General features: G+C 53.5%; 2 protein-coding genes across 9 annotated transcripts in view; one reads left to right on the plus strand and one right to left on the minus strand.

Annotated features, from left to right (window-relative positions):
* Window positions 1–248: 248 nt before the first annotated feature.
* SCNN1G (sodium channel epithelial 1 subunit gamma) lies at window positions 249–11,684 on the minus strand. The gene is made up of 13 exons (XM_053992360.1): window positions 11,592–11,684; window positions 11,079–11,403; window positions 10,048–10,342; window positions 9,424–9,617; window positions 8,932–9,035; window positions 7,883–8,046; window positions 5,039–5,137; window positions 3,748–3,865; window positions 3,180–3,258; window positions 3,044–3,101; window positions 2,641–2,702; window positions 2,370–2,445; window positions 249–1,978 (listed from the first exon to the last, which is right to left on the minus strand). Exons 1-13 carry the CDS (start codon window positions 11,620–11,622, stop codon window positions 1,598–1,600), a joined length of 1,986 nt encoding a protein of 661 aa, XP_053848335.1. The 5' UTR covers window positions 11,623–11,684; the 3' UTR covers window positions 249–1,597.
* Window positions 11,685–12,178: 494 nt separating this feature from the next.
* USP31 (ubiquitin specific peptidase 31) overlaps window positions 12,179–20,519 on the plus strand; it is a 28,630-nt gene continuing 20,289 nt past the window's right edge. For all 8 annotated transcript variants that reach the window (XR_008439605.1, XR_008439604.1, XR_008439602.1 and 5 more), the window contains exon 1: window positions 12,179–12,760. Coding sequence is in view for 4 of the 8 variants with exons in the window: in XM_053991881.1 (XP_053847856.1) it covers window positions 12,179–12,760 (582 nt within the window). In the remaining 4 variants the exon portion in view is untranslated. The remainder of the gene's footprint in view (window positions 12,761–20,519) is intronic.

Raw genomic sequence — 20,519 nt, forward strand, 5'->3', positions numbered from 1 at the left:
GAAAGGCCTTTTCACTGCTTCTGCTTGCACCCCATGTTCCTCCTGCCTGCTCCTGAGCTGGATCCCACAGAACCCCCCTGCTCCATCTCTGCTGAGAGGCCTGGGGTACCTGGCTGAGAGGCTTGGTTGGCCCTGCTGAGAACCTACAGCCCCTGGGCAGGCAGAGACAAGTCCCCTCAGCTCTCAGGATGCCTGCAGGGAACTAACTCATACACTGGTGATTTAAAAACAAAAAAAAGGCAAAGCAGTTACTCAAAAATATATCTTTATTTTTTCAGTTTATCATATATTTAAATAATTCAGTTAAAATAGGTTTTATTGCACATTAAAGAACCTTTCTGGCTTCTCACTGTCCTCCATAAAATAAGGTCATAGAGAAAGGAAAGGAGAGACTCTTCCACTCAGACACCCCTGACATGCTCTGCATGGCTCTGGCCCTACAGACCCCAACAGCCAGTGTGGGGTGGGCTCTGCTGCTCGTCTCCACAGGGAGCTGAGGGCAGCAGAGTGGGCTGTGGCAGGAGGGAGCTGGCTGCAGGCTGGGGCGTGGGGAAGGTGCTGCCCCAGCTCGCCCAGAGCACTCGTGGCTGTGCTGCACAGGCAGCAGCCCCGGGGGGAGCAGCACAGGAGGTAAAACGTGGGTGCTGCCACTGCTCTGTGGACGGGAGTGCGTGGGGGCAAGGTGGATGAGGTACAGGTGGGGGCGAAACTTCCTCCAGGCATTGCCAGCTCCAGGGCAGGCAGGGGGGAACTGGGTGGCTGCAGGAGGAAGTCTTTGCCTGGGGTTGAGCAGGAAAAGAGCAGCCAGCTAACTCCCTGTGAGGCTTCTGGGAAGTAATTTAATGAGCTCCTTGGAAGTTATGTTTAAGGGCTGCCTGAGTGATGTGGAATGGAACAAGCCTGCAGAGGATGCACTTCATTACTGTGCTCCAAATTGGATTTCATGCCCTTTCAGATGATTCTTTGGGGATGACTCGGGCTTTCCTACCCCAGTTGTGTAGTAACTTGCTCTACAAGCCCATTTCTGGTTGTCCTGGCTTTTCATCTCACAAGAAAGAGCTCCTCAGGCCACCACTGGAATTAGGTTTCTAATGAAAATTCAAGTGAGAGCTTTCCTTTTATGCTCTTTTGTGCTTTACCCAAGCCCCTGTCATGGCCTTCCTACAAATGCCATCCTGGACTCCTGACAGCCTGGGGTTTTTCCCACAAGTCCAGCCACACAGCAGAGAGCAATTAGTGTTAATGCTCAATGTGGCATCAATCTGCTGCTGTGGAGCAATTCCTGCCCACATGCAATGGGGTGTGTGCAGCTGGTGGCTAATGCGTGCCTTTGCCTGGTGAGACATCCCAGCTCAGTACCACATCCTGCTCCGGCCATCTCCTGCCATCATTAACTTGAGAACTGATGTTGCTTGAAGCTCCTAATGTCTCTGAGCCCTTGGCTTTTGTGTCTGAGCTTTGCTCAGGGCAGCTTTGACTGCCAGTTCAATCCCTGAGTAAGGGTCTGACCTGACAGCCCTTCAGTGCTTGTCTGCATCGGTGCCTTTCGGCGCGGGTCCAGCACCCACCCCTTGGGCGGGCGGGCGGGTGCCCGGTGTCAGTGCTGGCCGAGCTCCAGCGTGTCGGGCAGCTGCTCTGTGAAGGCGGTCTCCAGGCGCAAAGTGCTGTAATTGGGGGGGGGAGTCCTGGGCAGGGGGCTGTCCTGGGGCAGCGGCAGGCGCAGGGCGGTGGTGAAGGTGGGCAGGTCCTCGTCGATGCACGCGGGGTTGTCGTGGCCCTGCCGCTCCGGGTCGCCGGCCTGCGGCGCCCTGCCCCGCTGGCGCCCGCTCCACCACTTCTTCGCCCTCTGCCACTGGTGCCGCGTGACGATGGACAGCGAGTCGATGAAGAACACCTCCACGATCTCGATGACGCAGACCACGGAGCAGCTCATCCAGAGGCCCAGCTGGCCCCCGAAGTTGGACAGAAGAATGACGAGCTGGAAGAGCAGAGAGCACAAGGTTAGGGTCTGCAATGGGCACGTGTCCATCACAGCAGGCAGGGAGACGGAGCCGGGGCACCCAGGGCTTGCTCAGCACTCCCAAATGCACCGGGCCCATCTCTGCTGTTGTTCTCTTTGGCTCAGCTTCAGAAGGAGCTTGGAGCTGAGCTTGCTGTGCAGCCCCTGCGCAGGGCTCGGGGCTGGACAGGCAGAGACGTGGCCCGAGATAAGGGCTGGAAAGGGCAGGACCAGCCCAGAGGTGCATATCTGAGATCAGCTTCCTGCCCCTGCCCGTGTGGGATTGCTCCCCTGGGCAGGTGAAAGCTTCCAGCCTGCGTGGGAGGAAGCGCTGCGTCTCCTGGGAGTAGGGACCAGCACGCTCACTCACCGTGTTGGCAGGATTCTCCGAAATGAATCTCTCGTTCAGGTCCTTGTAAAACACCATGAGGTTGGCAAGGTCTGTCCTGGGGAAGAAGGAGGCAGGCAGAGGGTTTAGTAAAACAATAACATGAAACATACTGAAAAACTATGCAAATAACCAGTTGGACCAGTAGGGCTGGGCTGCTCCAAGGGAGCTTTTTCCCCAATTGCCATCATTAGGGCTGCCAAGATCGTATCAGAGCTGGAGGTGCAAGGCAGGAACACACAGGGGGACTTACTTGTTCAGCTTCTTGTTGAGTTTTTGCCCTTTGTCCCAAGAGAGAACTCGGAGCATCCAGTCCTGGAGAACAGACAGAAAATGCTGCTCTAGCTGCAGGTTCTTGTGCAGAGACCCTTGGGAAGGGACTCATGCTCCACACCTCCTTGGGCTAGTACGGGTACCAGAACTGAGTGTGTGACAGGCCAGCTGAGCCCAAGGGGATCTCCCAAGACAAATGTCAGTTTAATGGTGAACTCCTGGAGGGGAAGCCCTGAGCTGGAAACTACAGACTGGTCTCTGGGAGTAGTATCACTGAATGCTGCTGACTACCCCAGGGCCTTCTGCTTTTGTGCTGAGCCTCTGGGGTTACTCAATGCCTTGTGCCAGGCTGCTGTTCTGCTGGAGTGCAACTGGGGACTGACCTCTGACACGATGGATGGCCACTGAGCAATGCTGGTGGTGAGCGCCCACTCCTTGAAGCTGCAGAGAGAGGCAGGATGTCACTCGTGAGCTCCAACTCCCACGCACACTTTACCTCTGGCTGTGGCAAGGACTTACCTGCAGGCGTCTTTGCAGATCTGCTGGCAGCCCAGCTGCTCCTTCACAAACTTTTCATGCAGTCTGTAGTAGCAGTACACTGCAGGGGAGGAGCAGGATGTGTGTGAGAAGCCAGAAAGAAAACCTGCTACCTGGGCTGGAGTGGGACATCTAGGGCATAGGTGGCCTTTGTGGCCATCGCCTACATGGTGGGGATAAAAAGATTTACCCTATAAATATTGCAAAAGACTCTTGAGAAGTGGCTGTCACTTGATATAGGCATGAAAACTGCCACACCTGGTCAAGCCCTCCACTCGACTGCTCAGTGGTGGGCACAGGTGACAAGCCATCAGGGGAAGTTTCACAAACCAGTCAGTGTGAGCAACGGAGGCACTTCTGCCTCTGGGTGTGGGGGCTTAAGTGGGTTAAGGCAGATCTGCCTCATCCCAGCACACTGGGCGTGCAGCAGCTGTGACAGGGACACTGGGGGTGCTGGGTACAGGGGGCTGTGTGACAGGGACACTAGGGGTGCAGGGGGCAGGACTGGCAGCTGAGGCACGTGCAGTGCCAGAGGTGTTCCAATACTAACTCCAGTTTGGGTTCTTCTTGTAGTTGCAGTACTCGGCCCCGGCGGGTAAGGGCTGTGCGTACTGGGCACAGCCACACGAGTCCACCATGGCCTTCTGGAAACAGGAGTGCAGGCAGATCTGGGGAGAAAAAACAGAGCTGGGGGCTAAGAGGCACTTCCAGGCTCCTGTGCACCTAAAAACATCCTGCATATGACAACAGCAGTGGGATGGGAACCCTGTTTCCCTGGGCCTTCAGGCTCTGCTGTGAGTGAATACAAACACTGTGTATGGTGGAGGGTTGAGGCTCTAGTGCAGAAAAACCAGAATATAATCTTCTCGGAGGATTACATATATGGGGGCTCTGTGAATGCCCCCACTTCCCCTATAGCCACCAAAAGCTTCAGTGTTGCAGCTGCTCCTTACAGAGTCAAGGAGAGGGTTTTAGGACTGCCATGGCACGTGGCCCATGAATCACTAACTAGGTGTGGGAAGTGACTCACAGCAGCAAACGTTCACAGCTTCCACCAAACCCTGCTGGTGCCTACTAAGAAAGGTGAAGCTGGGAGGATTAACAGGGCAGCAGAGCTGTGGCTTGTGCTGAAACACTGGGACATGCAGGAACAGAACTTCTCTTTTAAATCCCAGTCAAGCCTTTTGGTCCCAGTCCCAGCCCTCCTGAGCACTGAGTTTCGGTGAAGTACTGTTATTAAAAACCCGAGATAATGTCTGGGTGATCCTACCTGGCACTACACCACAGCAGATCTCATATTCCCCATAAAACAAAAATTCAGCCTGGACCTGGGCTTTGCAGCAGGCAGCAGCTAATGTAAGTACAATTCTTCAACTGGAGAGTGCCAGAACAACTGACACTCTCCAAGAGGACCCAATTACAGAAACCATGCAAAATTAGTGGAAACTTACTCTGTAAACAAACATCCTGCTATCTGGATACTGATTAGATGGTTTCTGTTATTCTTGGAGTCCTAAAGGTCACAATTTCTGGCTTCAAGGGTTACTAAGCTGCAACCTTTACTTGGCCAATATTTTCCAGTCTCACATTGCTTGAAAATTGCCTAATGAGCTCATGTTCTCTCTTTATCTAACAGGGTGCCTGAGGGAACTTCAAACAGCAACCACTTAGGAATAAAAGTTGGATTTTAAGAAGTGCTGTCGCATTTTACATCAGTGGTAAAAGCAACAACCCCGTGCTCAGACTGTTCCCAGTCTCAGGTCCTGAACCACAGACTGTTATAAAGCTTTTCATGCAGGTAGTTTTCAAGCAACTGATAAACCCAAATGTCATGGCTTTACCTGGAGTGAGTAGCTCTTGTTATAGAGATTTTCCACGGGTATGTCAGCTCCTGTCTCTGTGCAGTCACTGTAGGGTTTGCTCAGCTTGCGAGACTGAGTCTGAAAAACAGAAAAGAAAAAACTTGTGGTTTTGGAGTTCACAGAGAAACCAAAGGATTCTGTGACACTTTATCCCAACTCTGAAACTGTAAGTGATAAGGCAGCTTTGAATAGAATGTTTACCTTTTGCTCCCTAAAGTGATTTGTCGATCCCTTGTCAAAACAAGGGTTTTTTTTTAGCTCTATATCCGTTTCCCAAAAAAAACCTGCTCTGGTGGGATTCTCTGCTGTCTTCCTGGAAACTTTCTGCAGGAATGCAAGGTGGTACAATCATGGCAATGAGGACTTTTCAAAGCAGAGTAGTCCAAATGCATGTTCTTTCCTAGTCTTAGAGGCTGTGTGTCCTTTACTCTGGATGTTTGTGTTCTGAGGGACTGCAGTTGTCGGGGCTTTTGGGTTATTTTCTGTGAGGATCCCCACCTGCCTGAGCTGCTGTTGCGCTGGCTGCTCCCGTGCTGTGGGTAAACAGCACTTGAGGCTCCACTAGTGCTCAACAGCACCTCTCTCAATCCACTCTAAATCAAATGTTTGTCTCCCTCAAACCTTTTTCCAGGTGCTGCTTTGACCCTTCCTCTCAAATGCTAATGACTATTCCTGTTCCACAATCTCTGCCCAGGGCAAGGTGCTCTGACATGCCAAGTCTGTGCCTGCAAGCTCTGTGAAACCAGGGCTGGGAGCAAATTCCCGAAATCTGATTCCAGCTCCATGGCCCACTTCCTGCAGACTGCCTTACCTCCCTCAGCCCCTGCTATCTTTCCGCAGTAATTATCCACTTTACAACAGAGTGGCCTGAAACCACAAGAAACATCCATTTAAGAATCCATTCACCGGTCTTTCTCTACAGAGTTTAAAATTAGAATAAAAAATTCTGTACAAAGGCTCAATCTAGCAGGAACCTGAGAAAGGCTCATAACCCCTAAGGCACTGAATGCAGCTCCTGAAGCCACACCTGATAGGAGCATACTTCACCACTTTGACTACAGCAAGAGAAGGCTCTGGGCCAGTATCATGCAAGGCAACACATTTAGAGATGCCCAAATCTCACTTTGGAGGAAAAGATGGGATTTCAGTACTAGAGATGCATTACTTCTGAAAACTGACTGAAACCAGCTTTTAAATTCCACATCCAATGTAGTGCCAAGACAGTACCTCAGTCTGCTCCTGGGGATTCCAAGAGATGATTGATCCTTTGTATAGAATTATTTTGTTGTGGCTTATGCTCCTACAAAACTTACTTGTTCCTTCAGGTACTGAAATAATTTCCAAACGAAATATTTAACTAAAGCATTGTAACTCTGACCAATCAATGCCTTGTTTGCATGCCAAACATCTTGGAATGTTTTGGAGGTGGGGGCCAGTCCTAGTACCCAGCAGAAAGCCATGAGCAATAAGCAGACACTGATGCTGTGTTCAGAGCCCAGCGAGCAGCACCGTGTGGGACACAGCTGCTGTGTCCTCCTTTGTGACCTTGCATGTGGGGACAAGCACTGATCTGGCACCTCGGTGCTGCAGCCCTGTCCTGACCCCCCACCACTCAGCAGGCTCTCTGGAGCTGTCTTTTCCCAGCAGGACAGTGATCCCCAGCTTTTGTTCTGAGACCAGAAATTGTATCCAGCTTCTATTTTGGCTGCCTCATTAGGATGCAATTGGATCCCTTCCTCATGACAAATCTTATATATACAGACATTAAGATGTGCCCAGTCTTGTTTTTTACACTACAGCAAAATTTCAACCCTATTGTGCTGGGAACATATTACATTAAATATTGAGACTCTGCCTTGTGTGACCGTCTCTGTACGGTGATGGTGACAAAGAAAAGAGTCTTGAGAGACTGTGTCCTCACACCATCCTGCTTCCCAAACCTCTCAGTCGTGACTGACCGAGGAGTTGCCACCACAGTTTTCCAGACACCTGGAAGACAGTTAACTATTTGCATTTTGTAAAACACCAGCCCTCTTTTAATGTCTTTTCTAATGCAGGGCCTATCACCATGCGGCACAGCAGATAAGCAGGATGGCCGACGCTCCACCAGACCAAAGAAAGAAAGGCAGAGCTGAAGTGTTCACTTAACAGCCCATCCAGATGAAAGGGGACCTGGCACAGCTTTCACTGCTGAGCCGAACCCCCTTGGGCCAAATGCCTCCTCTGAACTACACTAAATGGGGAAAGCAGGAGCTGCAAGCTCTCCCTGTCTCTGCTCACAGCTGGCAAAAGCAAAGCCGCTGCCCACGGGGGTGTTTTTACTGCTGGGATAGAGAGAAAACCAGCAAAATGAGGCTTACATTCACAAAACAGATCAAGGGGTTGTGTTGCCACCATTCCTAAGGACCCGACCCCATCGCGGGGACCCACAGCTCCAGCTCTGGCTCCTCTGCCCGGGGACCCTCGTGGGAGGAAACTCCCTGTGCATTGCTAAAGCCAAAGGAGGCACTTGACAACACGTTTCTGTGGTTGTGGATTTTGCTGTGAAAACAAAACCAAAAATCCCCTGGAAAGCGAAGGGGTGGAAGAAAAGGGAGAACAAACAATATCCCAGGCCAGTTTGGTTTAGAAAGACCTGATTTTCCCACGGCCTACTTTTCAGAAAAGTGCTGTCACAGGATTTCCTTCAGGGCACTTCAGCTGCTGAGTGGGAGGTATTTAAAGGCCTTCGAGCTGCTGGCTCTCTGAAATCACCCCATCAGTTCCTATTTACAGCTGTACCAAGGCAAAGGTGTGCCCGAAAACGAGATTGTTGCCACTCACAAAGTGCATCCCTATGGAGGTGGCTGCTGCAGTCTCAATTTCCGTGCCAATGTCTTCAATGAAGGGATACTCGTTTTGGTCGTGGACCATGATCTTGGCTCCTGTGGACGTCACCAGGAAGGGGTTGTAGTCTGCTTCGTCGATGTACAGAACAACCTGCAATCCTGAACCACAGAGACAAGGCAGGAAGTTACACCAGGAGCTAGAGCCACGTTTTCTGGTCAGGGAGGGCAGCACGGCTTGTTTCATGTTAGCTGGCCTTAAGCAGAGCTGTAACAGCCAAGCACAGCCTCTGTCCAGCCAGACCAAGACACCTGCAGCCAGTAACATCACTTGATGGTACTGAGTACAGCAAACAAATAACATCTGCTGAGAACGTGGCTGGAACTCACTTTAAAAAGTTATATAACTGGGCAGCAGTAATTTCAGCTGGAAAACATTAGTGATGCAATGATATTATCTGTATTCTCGGGCAAGAGTTTGCACTAGTTCAAACAGGCATTTCCCCAATCAGCCTGTACATCTACAGCCAACACATCGCTCACGCTCCAGCAGGATCCAGTTTGCTGAACCACTTGTTATCAAACAGTTCCTCTGCAAACTGCCCTGGAAAACCACAGGTGTGCAAAGTGCCCTGAACAGCCCAGGTGTGCAAAGTGCCCGGAACAGCCCAGGTGTGCAAAGGGCCCTGGAACAGCCCAGGTGTGCAAAGGGCCCTGGAAAACCACAGGTGTGCAAAGGGCCTGGAACAGCCCAGGTGTGCAAAGTGCCCTGGAACAGCCCAGGTGTGCAAAGGGCCCCAGAACAGCCCAGGTGTGCAAAGGGCCTGGAACAGCCCAGGTGTGCAAAGGGCCCTGGAACACCACAGGTGTGCAAAGGGCCCAGAACAGCCCAGGTGTGCAAAGGGCCCAGAACAGCCCAGGTGTGCAAAGGGCCCGGAACAGTCCAGGTGTGCAAAGGCCCCAGAACAGCCCAGGTGTGCAAAGGGCCCGGAACAGTCCAGGTGTGCAAAGGCCCCAGAACAGCCCAGGTGTGCAGAGGGGACTCACCGTACTCACTGCCGCCCGTGGAGGTGCTCAGGATGGTCCCGCTCTCGCCGCTGTTGAAGGTGTAGCAGTTGCCGTGGAGGGGGTGATGGAAACGAGTGAAGTGCCTGGAAGAAATCGAATATCATGACACTGTTCCCTGTAGTTCTGTCTGTGGGAGAAAGGCAGCACATTTGGACTTTGGTTTTGACAGAGACAGACCAGGACTGCACAAGGGGTTTTTTACTTCTTTTCAAGAAGTTAATTTTGCTGAAAGATGTGGGTCTCTTTCTGAGTAACTTGAAACTACATGGCAGTAGGATCTAGTTTAGTATTTCAGGAGATGGAAACTCGAAGTTTTAATGTGGGAATGGGGGTTAATAGCATGGGGGAGGCAGATCCACAGAACTAGCAGTGGCTCCTGCTGGAATTCAGCAAATACCAAATATTCCATTCCTACATATTATGTACTTGGAAATAAGCTGTTAAGATGGCAGGAATTTTCTGTGCACTGACCTTTTGTCACAAGATAGGCCATCAAAGAAACATGTCAGTAGAAGGTCCTCTGCAGAATAACTCAATTTTTCTTTAGTCTCCAGGGGAATTTGTGCCATGATGTTCATGTAATGCAGCTTGTACCACTCCTGGATGGCGTTAACACCTGAACTGAATGTGTACAGGGCACACTCGCTGCTGTTGTTGGCATCACACTGACAAGCACAGAGGGGAAAAAGCATTTCAGATTGTCTGAAATCAGGGATTCTACAAGGCAGGTGTAAATTAAGGATTGGACATCTGATAGTGTTTCTCTTCCACAGAAATAACCATGTATGAAGTTACAATGGGCATCAAAGATCTTTTATGCAGGGCTAAGTGATATGATCAAATATTTCAGGACCAAAAGAAAGGTCACAGATCACACTGACTCCATTTGGGAAGACTTCAGGAAGGTACTGCTCTGGAGGTGAATCTGCAGCAGCCACAGAGGCTTAGGCAGAAGAGCAGACAGGGTGCTCTTCACCACTGTGCACAGCAAAGCCACCTGAGCAGGCAATAAAACCTGCCGGAGGGACACTGACCCCAACACAGCCCTTTGCTGCCCCACGGGGAACGTGCTGGCCAGGGCACAGTGACACTCACCAGCTGAAAGCCAATGATGTCATTGGAATCGCCCGAGTTCACGATGGACGAGTCCTTGTGAAAGACACTTCCCTCGATTTTCCTCTTCTGCCCACTGTGCAGGTCAGTCGCTGTCCTGGAGAAGTCCTCGACCTTCAGCAGAGGGATCTGTTCGAAGAAGCCGCTCCCTGTGCTGTTCCAGTCATCCACCGACCGGCGCACCTTGGATTTGCCCTCAGAAAATCCATAGAAAGTTTCCAAAGCTTTTTTTGTCTCTTTGTCCAACTCAGATAAGTACTCTTTCATGGCACTGTACCTGCACGGGAGACAACGCGACAGTGACATCCCACCCCACCTCACTGCAGTGCTCTGCCTGCTGCACTGCGGATGCCACGGCTTGGGACAGAATCCCTGGGGAGGTCTCACATCAGTGAGGGCAGACACAGCTCTATCTTGGAGAGATCTTGGAGCAAGGACCCCAGGAAGCAGAGCAGACTGAACTACAGAGAAAGTTCTCCCAGGACTCTCAAGCTCCTTATGTTAGGAAGTCTGAGGAGGCAGACTATGTGGAAATAAGACTTCATCCGTGAAGCTCATCAAAGAGCTGGATCCCCATGGGGACTGGAGTGGGAATCTGCCAGCAGAACAGAGAGCAATGTAAAGCACGATTTGACAGGAGAAAAAGTATTGTTGATAAATCATGTCAAAATCTCCCATAAGGAAAGAAGTGGAGTGAGAGATGTGCCCTTTCCATTTTTTAGGAGATGATGCTGTTTGTAATCCTAGAACTTCGGTCCTGGGAAGAAGGGAATTTGAAGAGAGCCAAAGAGCTGACAGGGACTGTCAGGAGCAGAAAGCAGCGTGAACCGAGCCGAGGTCAGCAGGCAGCAGCGAGGGGTGAGAGTGTAAGCCACACGGCACGGAGGGGGATGTGGCACACCAGGGAAAACCCACGGTAGGGAAAGTGCTGACAAGGAGCAGCGGGACGAGCTCGGGAAGGGATCTGGTGCTGTGCAGGGCTCCCATCCTCCCACCAGCTCCCCAGGCCTTACTTGTACGGGTTGATGTTGCAGATGGTGACGGCGGGGAACGGCAGCTTCTGGAACTGGACGGTGACGGAGACCGAGGCGCTGTAGTAGTTCCTGAGGAGCTCCGCGCACTGCCAGAGGATGAGCCCCACGGCGCTGAGGGTCAGCACGATCCAGAGCAGGCGGCGCAGGCGGCCGCGGGACACCACGATGCGGCGGCAGCCGTGCGTGTTGGTGTTGAGGCAGTACCAGCGCATCAGCTCGCTCAGCGTGGGCGCCTGCGGGCCGCGCACCGGCAGCGTCCGCTTCAGCCGCGCCGTGATCTTCTTACCGGGAGCCGTGGCGGCCGCTGCGGGCGAACCGGGCACTGAGGGGGGCGGCTGGGGGATCGGCGCCCGCCGGCCCGGCACACCGCGGCGGCAGGGTCCCGTCCCGCCCGGAGCCGTCACCGGCCATCCCACCCCTTTCCCGGTGTTTGATCCCCGGAACGGCCGTCCCGGGAGTTGGGGGGGGGGGATCGCGCTCGCCGCGCCTCACCTCGGCCGCCCTCCGGGCCCGGCGGCGCCATGCTCCTCTCCCAGTCCCGGCGCCGCTGCCGATGGGGCGGCGGGCGGCCGCCCCGGTACCAAACCCCGCCACCGCCCCGCCCCGGACCGCCCCGCCCGCCCCCCCCCGCCCCGCTGCACGGCCGCGCAGCGCCGCCCCACGGCGGCGGCCGGGGCTGCGCGGGGTGCCCGGAGTAACGGGCCCGAGCGGGGCGGGCCCGGCCGGGCGGGTCCGGGAGCGGCGCCCGAGCCGCCGGTGAGGCGGGCCCAGCGGCGGGACCGGGGCGGGGCCGCGGGGGGAGGTACCGGCCCCGCGCTCCCGGGCCCGCCCCGCGCCGCGCCAGCACCGAAGATGGCGGCGCTGCGGCAGCGTCCGCCCGTCGCCGAGGCGGCGGCGCGGTCACGTGGCGGCGCGCCCCGCCCCGCCCGCTGCATGGCGGCGCCGTGAGGCGGCGGAGCCGCGGCCCGACCCGGCCCGGCGGGATGCGGCGGCCGCCGCCGGGCTGAGCTCCGGGCCGAGCGCCGGGCGGGCTGAGCGGGCCGAGCGCCGGGCGGGGATGCGCGCTGCGCCGCGCCGCCATGTCGCGGGTGAGCGGCCCCGGGCCGGCCGGCAGCGCCAAGGAGAAGCGCTCCTTCAGCAAGCGGCTTTTCCGCGGGAGGGCGGCGGGCGGCGGCGCGGGGTCGGCCCCGAGCGCCACCCCGGCCGCAGCGCCGTCCGGGCGGTCGCTCGGCGGGTTCATGAGCCGCGTGCTGAAGACCCTCTCCACGCTCTCGCACTACAGCAGCGAGCCCGAGCCCCGCGGCGGGCTCGCCCCGCGCCTGCCCCCGCCGCAGGCGACGGGCGGCCTGGGCAGCTGCTTCCCGCCGGGCCCGCCGCGCAGCCCCGAGCCCCCGCCGCGCCCCGCCAGCGGCTCCGAGGCCGTGCCCGGCGTGGCGGGGCTGCGCAACCACGGCAACACCTGCTTCATGAACGCCATCCTGCAGTGCCTCAGCAACACCGAGCTCTTCGCCGAGTTCCTGGCGCTGGAGCAGTTCCGCGGCGGGCCGCCCCCCGCCGACGGGCCGCCGCCCGCGCCCGGCGAGGTCACGGAGCAGCTGGCGCAGCTGGTGCGGGCGCTCTGGACGCTCGAGTACACCCCGCAGCACAGCCGCGACTTCAAGGTGAGCCGGGGCCTCGTCCCGTCGAGGCGGGAGGAGCGAGCGCAAGGCCGCCGGGAGCGGCCCCGGAGGGCCGGTGCCCGCGCTGCGGAGGTGGCGGGGCTCGGGGCTCAGCCGGGGGTGCCGTGGCTCACAACAGCTCCAAACGCGACACGGCGTGTCACCGTCACACCGGCACCGCAGCCGTGGTGGGTATCTTGCCGCTGGTGCGAGCACCCACGCGGTGGGAAGCGCCCTCTGGCCCTGCCAGCTGCGTGCCCGTAGCTCTGGAGCGCTGCTCCTGCCCCAGCATCCTCCGAGAGCAGCAGACCCTGGCCCAGTGACAGCGCTGGGCACCCGCGGCAGCGCCCTGGGCATGGGACAGTGCTGCCACTGTGCTGTTTGCTCATGGTGTTTGATGCTGCCTGATGGCTCTGGATGGTTTTTATCGGTGAAAATACCCATTTTACTGTTTCATTCCTCTACTGTGCCACCATTAGGGAAGTTGCAACTGTTGTTTGGGAGTTGCGAGCGTGCATGGAAGGAGGCTGTTGAGAGCTGTGCCTCGTAGCCTGTGAACCAAGAACCTGTGAGTCTGGGCTGATCCGGGGACTGTGTTTCAGGAGTACCAGCTGGTACTCTCTTGCTTGGACTCGCTGGTGTTTGGTCCTGTGATGTTCTCCCGCTGCAGCCCCTGTGCTGCGGTTCTGTCCGACGGCCCCTGCCCTGCCCGGGCCTTGCACCTGCCCCAGGAGCTGTTGGAGCAGAGGGCCTGCTCCTTGCCCTGTGGCATAAAAACACCCTGCCGTGGCTTTGGATGAAATCAGGCACAACTGTTTTAAAAGTGCCCTAGGCCTGCTTTCCCTCCTGGAATAGGGAGAAGTATTATTCCTGGCACAGAAGGCTCTCTGGCTGTGTGAGAGAATCAGAGGGTGGGTGGTAGCCTCCACACCATGAACTTAGAGACACTTAGGGGAGTGTCTCTGCCACTTTTAGGGGTATTTCTCTTGCAGAGTGACTTGCAGAGGAGATGTTCAAATGCATGAAAACAGTGAGGACATTGACAGTCTTGGGCTCTCTGTGTGCAGTTCATCTGGGGTGCGCAGCACGTAGAGACTGGGTCCCAAAGTCAGCTCTCCCTTGGCACCTGCTGGATGGTGGGATGTCCTAGAGAGTCGTCTGAGGTGGCAGTGGCCTTTGGCACTCTCAGTCATTTGCACGGCCAGCACCTCTTCCCTCTCTTCTCTTTGCTTCTCCTGCCTTTTGAGGCAGCTGCACCCACCTGTCCCGCAGGTATTCCCCGGAGACCCTGGCTGTTTGCCTTCTCTCAGGATGCCTGCCCAAGGACCACGTGTGGCCCTGGTCTCTTCAGGAGAGGTTTTTATGGGGGAGCACTTGGAAAGCCGATCACTCGGTGAGTCCAGTCTTGGCAGCATCACAGGGCACTCACCTTGACCTGTCACTGCTCCTGAGGTGGTGTGACAGGAGAAGAAATTGTGGATTTCTCCTGAGTAACAGCAGGAAAAAAGGTTGTGAAAGCATGATTGCCTTCTGACAGCGGAGCTGATAGAAGGGGGAGCAGCTCTCTTTCTAGGCCAGGCTCTGCTGTTCACGCAGGCTGTGGGAGCAGGGCTGGGATACGAGTGACAGCAGGAGGAAGAGCATCAGGGCCAGGGATTAAATTAAGGCCACGTTCCCCGTTGGTAGCAGAACTTTGCTGTTTGCAGGCGCCGCTGACAGTAAGCGAGTGCTGTTCTGCTTGTGGATGGAGCTGGAGCCCATCCATCTCCTACCTGCCAGGTCCCTGGAGGCTTTGAAAAGCCTCTTGCTGGGGGGAATCTGGTCCCAGTTGATCCAGTTCAGCGCTGCACGGTGCCAGCAGCCTGGGTCCTGCTGCAGGACTGTGTCATTGTGTCAAGTGCTATTCCCTCATATATAATAATGGTAATATTACTTCTAATAATGATAATAGTAATATTACTCCTAATACGAAATTAATGTTTCTAAAGACAGTTAAGTTGGCTGAACCTGCTATTAAATTCAGTTTTTAATTAAACTTTTTCTCAGCAGCAGATTTGCACAGATAATTTACAAACGTAAACAACGGGCTTAGATTGGAGAAAGGCAAAGATCAGTATTTTCATTCTGGAAACTGCTGCTTCTCCCCAAAACAAGGAAAACATCCCCCCACCTTGTTCTGCTTAGAGGGTGGAACATTCCTAATCTGCCTTGATGTAATTGTTTTTAAGGGTGCAAAGTGTTTTCACAGAATAATTTTTGGGCTTTCCCTCCAACTGTAATAGCCACTGACAGTAATATTTATTTGATCAGCAAAAGGCGCTTAATTCAGCATGCTTTCCATGTGTTGTTTTGTTTGCTATTTTTCCTCTTTTGGCACCAAATGTAACTGGGCAAAGGCACTTGCTAATTCCTAAATACTTCTCTGCAGGTACTAAATGTATTTTAGGACAAAGGATAATTCTTTTTTTTTTCCTCATTCTTATATCTATAGGCTTCTCTCTTGGAAGATAGGAAATTATTTTTGAGGAAGCATGTCTTAGAGTCCTTGTGGACAGGGGCATTTGAAGGGATGATTTTTGGAATGCTTTTTACCCCTCAGCTGGTTTTCCTTGGTAGTGTTTTCTCTCTTTTTAAGCTGGCCTTCAGGAAATAACCCATGTCATGGATCTCTGAATGATGTAGCTGCTGAAACTAAGGAAAATGCAGTTTGCACAACTGGTTTGTGATAAGTGGTTCATCTTGTAGTTGCAGGTTGAGGGGAGAGCCTGGCAGAGAGCTTTTGCACAGAGAGGGGAGGTTGGGAGTGCTGACAGAGCAGGGGAAAGCGGCGGGTGTAGAAGGGTGAGGTAGTAGGAAAGGTGAGAGGTGGAAGCAGAAGGGTTTGGTTCCTGGGTTGGGAACAGAATGGGAGCACCATGGCAGAGCTGGTAGTTCCTGGGTGCCTCTGCTGAGGATGACTTTCCCACTGGTCCTGTGCTCCTTTGCTGTTTGCTTTAGCAATCCTTCTCTTCCGATTGCTCAGTGGGTTTTGTTTTCCTGCCCAAACAAAGCTGCTGCTTTCATAACAGGGGCCAATATTGCAGCTTGTGCTTCCTCTTTCCCCTTTGTGATGGTGTGACAATGGTGACAAACATCTATTGTATAAGCAGGGCTTTGGGCTTGTTTTCTTCCAGGGAGCTGTCCCGTCCTGCCTGCAAAGTTCCTGGGAGTGTCAGACAGGGAGGACAGAGTGCCCTTTGTATTGCAGCACTCAGAGGTGATGGTGGGGGTCGTCAGTGAGAAGGATTTGGATTTAAACTAATTGGGCCTGAAAAATTATGTTCTTATGCAAATCCTCTGTCTTCTGTGGAGTGTGGGTCTTCTATGGATGATGAGGCTCTTACTGTTTTGAGGCTTTCTCTGAGGCTCTAAGGCAGTTGAGCACTGAAGCATGCCAATGATTAACAAGACCCTTTGCACGCCAGAGCTGGGATTGCATTTCTTGTCCTACAAAAAGATGGCCTTGGCTGTGACCTGCAGCATGTTCAGCAAATACAGCACAGTCACCATAACTCAGTTGGGTTGGATTGTCACAATTGGCTCTGAACCCGGAATAAATCCCTGTTGGCAGAGCAGGGATTATTGTGCCAGGTCAAAAGTGCTGCTTCCTTTTTTATTTATTTATTTTTAAACTTATGTTTGGTGTGAGATTTCCAGGTAGCTGTTTGAAACTCATTTCAAGGTGTTTTGGGAATGCATTTGGTGCAAATATCTCACTTTGGGACAAGCAATCTGCCAGCTGTTTTGGGCACTTCTTTGGGAGTTAATCACTAACTCCTGAGTTATGAAGGAACTCCTGGAAGTGTTGACACGGTCAGATGTCTGCCTCCTGTTGAAGGTGCAGTGAGAGCAGCTCTCAGCTGGGGCAGCGTGGCTGTCAGGAGCCTTTGGTCCGGCTCACGGAGCTGTCAGCCCCAGGCCCTTCTGCTCACCAGAGCCCTTGTGCCTTGCTAATGGGGCCAGTGATGTGTCAAATGTGATCTCCTGGATTGTGTTTTATTGTCTTGATCTCTGCCTAGCACAGGATCAGTTATTTTATTCTGGATAGGGTCAACTGCTTATTCCTAAAATATTTCTGCAGAGAGCAAACTGTCCTCCCTCTGCAGAGAGGGATGGAAGAAAGGGACATGAAAGAATAAACGTGAGACCTTTCACCCTTCCCTTCTGGTTGCTTGGCTGTTGGTTCCTGGTGCTTCAGTTTCTGTGTTGCTCTAAAGAGGCTTTGAGTGGGTTAGGTAATATGGGATGTTGATGTGCTTGTTGCAGTTCAGTCCAGGTGCTTCCAGTGGTGGCATCATACTGAGGAGGTTTGTCCTAGGGCTGCTCTGGGAATTGGAGTTGAAGCATTTTCCTTGAAACAAAAAGCAAGTTACAAATTTTCTACATAGTTTTTCTGATGGTTCTTGACATCACAGAGATGCAGTTCACTGGGATCACAAAGGTCTGGCAGTCTTGCCACCTTTTTTCTTGCCTATTTTTCCTTACAATTGCTTTACTCACTTTCTACAGACATACTCCTAAACCCCCTGGGAAGGGTTTCCTGCAGCAGATCTGGTTGCCTTAAGGCAGCTATCTGACTTACCTGTCAAATCCAAATGCTTTCTGGGGATTTCTGTGTTATGCTTCAAACTTTGATCTGAGTGAGTGCAGCACAAGGCTGGGGAGCCGAGGCTGAGCAGCAGAGTCCAGAGGTCGGATGTGGTTCACTGAGGGGGTTCTGCTAGAGGGGGCAGCAGGAGTGTGGTGTGGGTGCTCCTTTCCAGAGCAGAGGGTTGGGTGAGGCAGGAAAGAGACCCCAGTGTGGAACAGCTCTGCTGCTCCACTGCCAGGTGGCCATGGGGGTTGGCAGGACCCTCTGTGAGGCTGGAGGGGCAAATGTACATCATTGCCAAAATGTGTTTTCTGTCTTCTGAGCTTCCAGGTTTTTATTTCCGTGCTGCTTGTGCAAAATTATGCATGGTGAAAGTATGAGAGCTGTGTCGTGCCTGGCAGCCCGTGGAAGTGGTGAGGGGGGATGTGTGTTCCCAGGCAGCTTAATTGGATCTGTGTTGCCCTGTGCTTTGTACATGGCCACACTTCATTGGAGTGAACCCATTCTTCCTGCCATTTGAGCAAAGCACTGCTTAATGAACTTGTTTGCATATGGCTGTGTCACTGAAGTGAATATTTGTTATAATGTGCAAGGGGAGGCTTCTCAGAGTGGTAATGATGGGATCCCCCATCTCAGTTTCTGTGTCCAACTTGGGACCTGAAGCAGAGCCTGGAGAGAGCAGGAGAGGTGCAGGTGTGCAGCACGAGCTCCTTGGGCTGCTGAGCCCAGCCTTCCTGTCCGTCCTCTGTGCTAGCATTTACTGATAGTCCTTTACTGAGCTGCTTCACGTCTGTGGCATTCTCCTGCTCCTCAATCCCTTATTCCTTTGAATCCCACCATTTGCTCTTCTGGTGTAGCAGGAATTGCTGAGCAATATGGGATTTCTGCTCTTTGTAAGGGTGAATTCTCCCAGCAGCCAGCACCGACTCCAGCGGTGCCTTCTGGCAGCAAGACCTGCACTGCTGGGAAGGGCCTGGAGAGGAGCGTGCCAGCTGGGGAGTGCAGCACCCACAACCTGCCTCTGTGTCCCTGCACACTCGGCAGCCCTGGACACCATCATCTGGACAAACTTCACTCTCTCCTTATGTGTTGAAGGAAGGTGCTTAATGAGGATTAACAGGCTTCAGCCTGGAAGGGTGAGAGTAGCTGCTGGCATGAGAGGTGTTAGGCATGGGCTGGTGCAATGATGCTTCTTGTCCGGGCTTGTTAAACGTGGTGGAGAATCCCTCTGGTGCTGCTGTGCTGCTCCCTGTAGTGCTCCTCATGGCTTTGCTTCCTGGAGTATTCTCACAAGGGCTGTGCTTATTCCCCTCGGCATTGCACGGGGCAGGACTGTGTGGGGACACGGGCTGCCCGTGGAGCTGCCACGTCCCATGGGGTGCTGCCTCCGGAGCCCTGGTGCCTCTGGATGCCCTCAGGGCAGGGGAGGAGTGTTTTGTCCTGCCCTGGCCGCTGTGACAGACCTCCTGTCATCAAAGCTCCCTTTTCCCTGTTTGATGCCTGTGCTAAGGCCAGGTCCACAGTGATCTCTTCTGCCCTGAATGGAGGAGTTCCCTTCCTGAGCCCCTGGGGCCTGAACCACGCTGCTGGCTGGGTACTGGTCTCCCCAGAAAAGAACATCTCCAGAGAGGGGAAAGAGCTGTCTGTGTGTGAGCAGGGAGGGTAATTCAGGTAAGTGCTTGTCTGCTGTAGAACTTACTCAAACGCAAAACTGTGGTTGTGGGCTTAAAAAAGAGAAATAACGTGCCTGAGCATAACTCACTGTTCAATAGGAGATAAAGAATAGCCTTTCTCTCCTGTGCATGTGTGTCATTGGGTCAGGTCTCTGATGAGCTGACTTTATCTGTTCATGTGCAGAATCCTTCCACATTTGCTTCCAAGCAGGGCCACACTGGAAAGCAGCAGACTGGCATTTTTCCTCTAGTTGTCTTTGTGATCTGGAACAATAATAGCAGCAAAGAAGAGGCCAGTAGTTCAGCTCTGTTTTGATCTATTTATTGCATCTATTTAGAGCAGTAGATGAATTATTATTCAACTTTCAGTGGCCTGGTAAAAATGATAATGTGTCTTTGCTGTAGATCTGCTTCACGGACGGCAGGGACTGATATGGCTGTAGGGTGCTTGCATTAGGGGGTACATAAGTGGGATTGATAGGAAATTTTGACTTTCCCTCTTACCTCTTTGGATGGAGCCACTTCACTCAGGGTGTCTGTGTACCACTGTGTGCACATCTGGTGGAATGGAGGATCCCCCCACCTCCTGCCAGGCTCACAAGGGCTGAGTGAGGGAAGGGCTGGAGGTGCTGTGCCTCATGGAAGGTGTTGGGAGGCAGTGTCAGAGTCCATGCCCACTCCTGGTGCCTCATAGCTGAAACAGCAGCACCGGAGTTGTTCTGGAGTCATTCTTGATACCCTGCGGGGCTGGACGGAAGCTGGTCAGATGTGGCAGCTCTGCTTGCAGGGGAACCAGATTAGGGGCAGAGGGTTAGTGGCTCCTGGGGGTTGCTAAATGTGGTGGTTTTCGTGGGTTTTTAAAGCATTTGCTTCCTAACTCTGTATCCGAATCCAGTTACAGTTGCTGTTGCATTACTGCAGGACCAGCAAAATTAGGTGTTGTCTTAAGTGATGAACAAAAGAGGGGTGAAAGTTCAGGGTTATGGCAAGGGCAAGAAACCTTCTGCTGGGCTGGAAGGGCAGACTTGGAAAGCAAATATGGAGAGATGCTGGGTGGCCAGTGCTCAGTGATGAGGTTCTTGCTCATTTGTCTACTTTGCCTGTCAAATGTTCCTGGAGCTGTTCAGGAATGGCCAGTCTGGCTGCTGAGAGGCTGCAGTCCCCATCCATAGCACAGAATTGTGGGGACCCCCATGCTGTGCAGCCCTGTCTGTTGCCCAGAGCTGTGGGGACCCCCATGCTGTTCTGCCTGCTGCCCTCAGCCCACCAGGGAACAGGGAGGTGTGTGGGGCTGCACCCATCAGACTGGGGGCCTGCACTTGAGGAGTTCCTGGTATGTCTCAGTTGTCAAATTGTTTATTTGAGTCAGCACCTCTGTCGCTCTGGGATTAAATCATGTCCCTCAGCACTGACTGTTCTGACTCTGTGTCCATTGTTCCCCCCCACACCCTGTGTGTCT

Source organism: Vidua macroura, chromosome 16 (genome assembly GCF_024509145.1).
Source record: "Vidua macroura isolate BioBank_ID:100142 chromosome 16, ASM2450914v1, whole genome shotgun sequence".
In the NCBI taxonomy this organism is placed as follows: domain Eukaryota; kingdom Metazoa; phylum Chordata; class Aves; order Passeriformes; family Viduidae; genus Vidua; species Vidua macroura.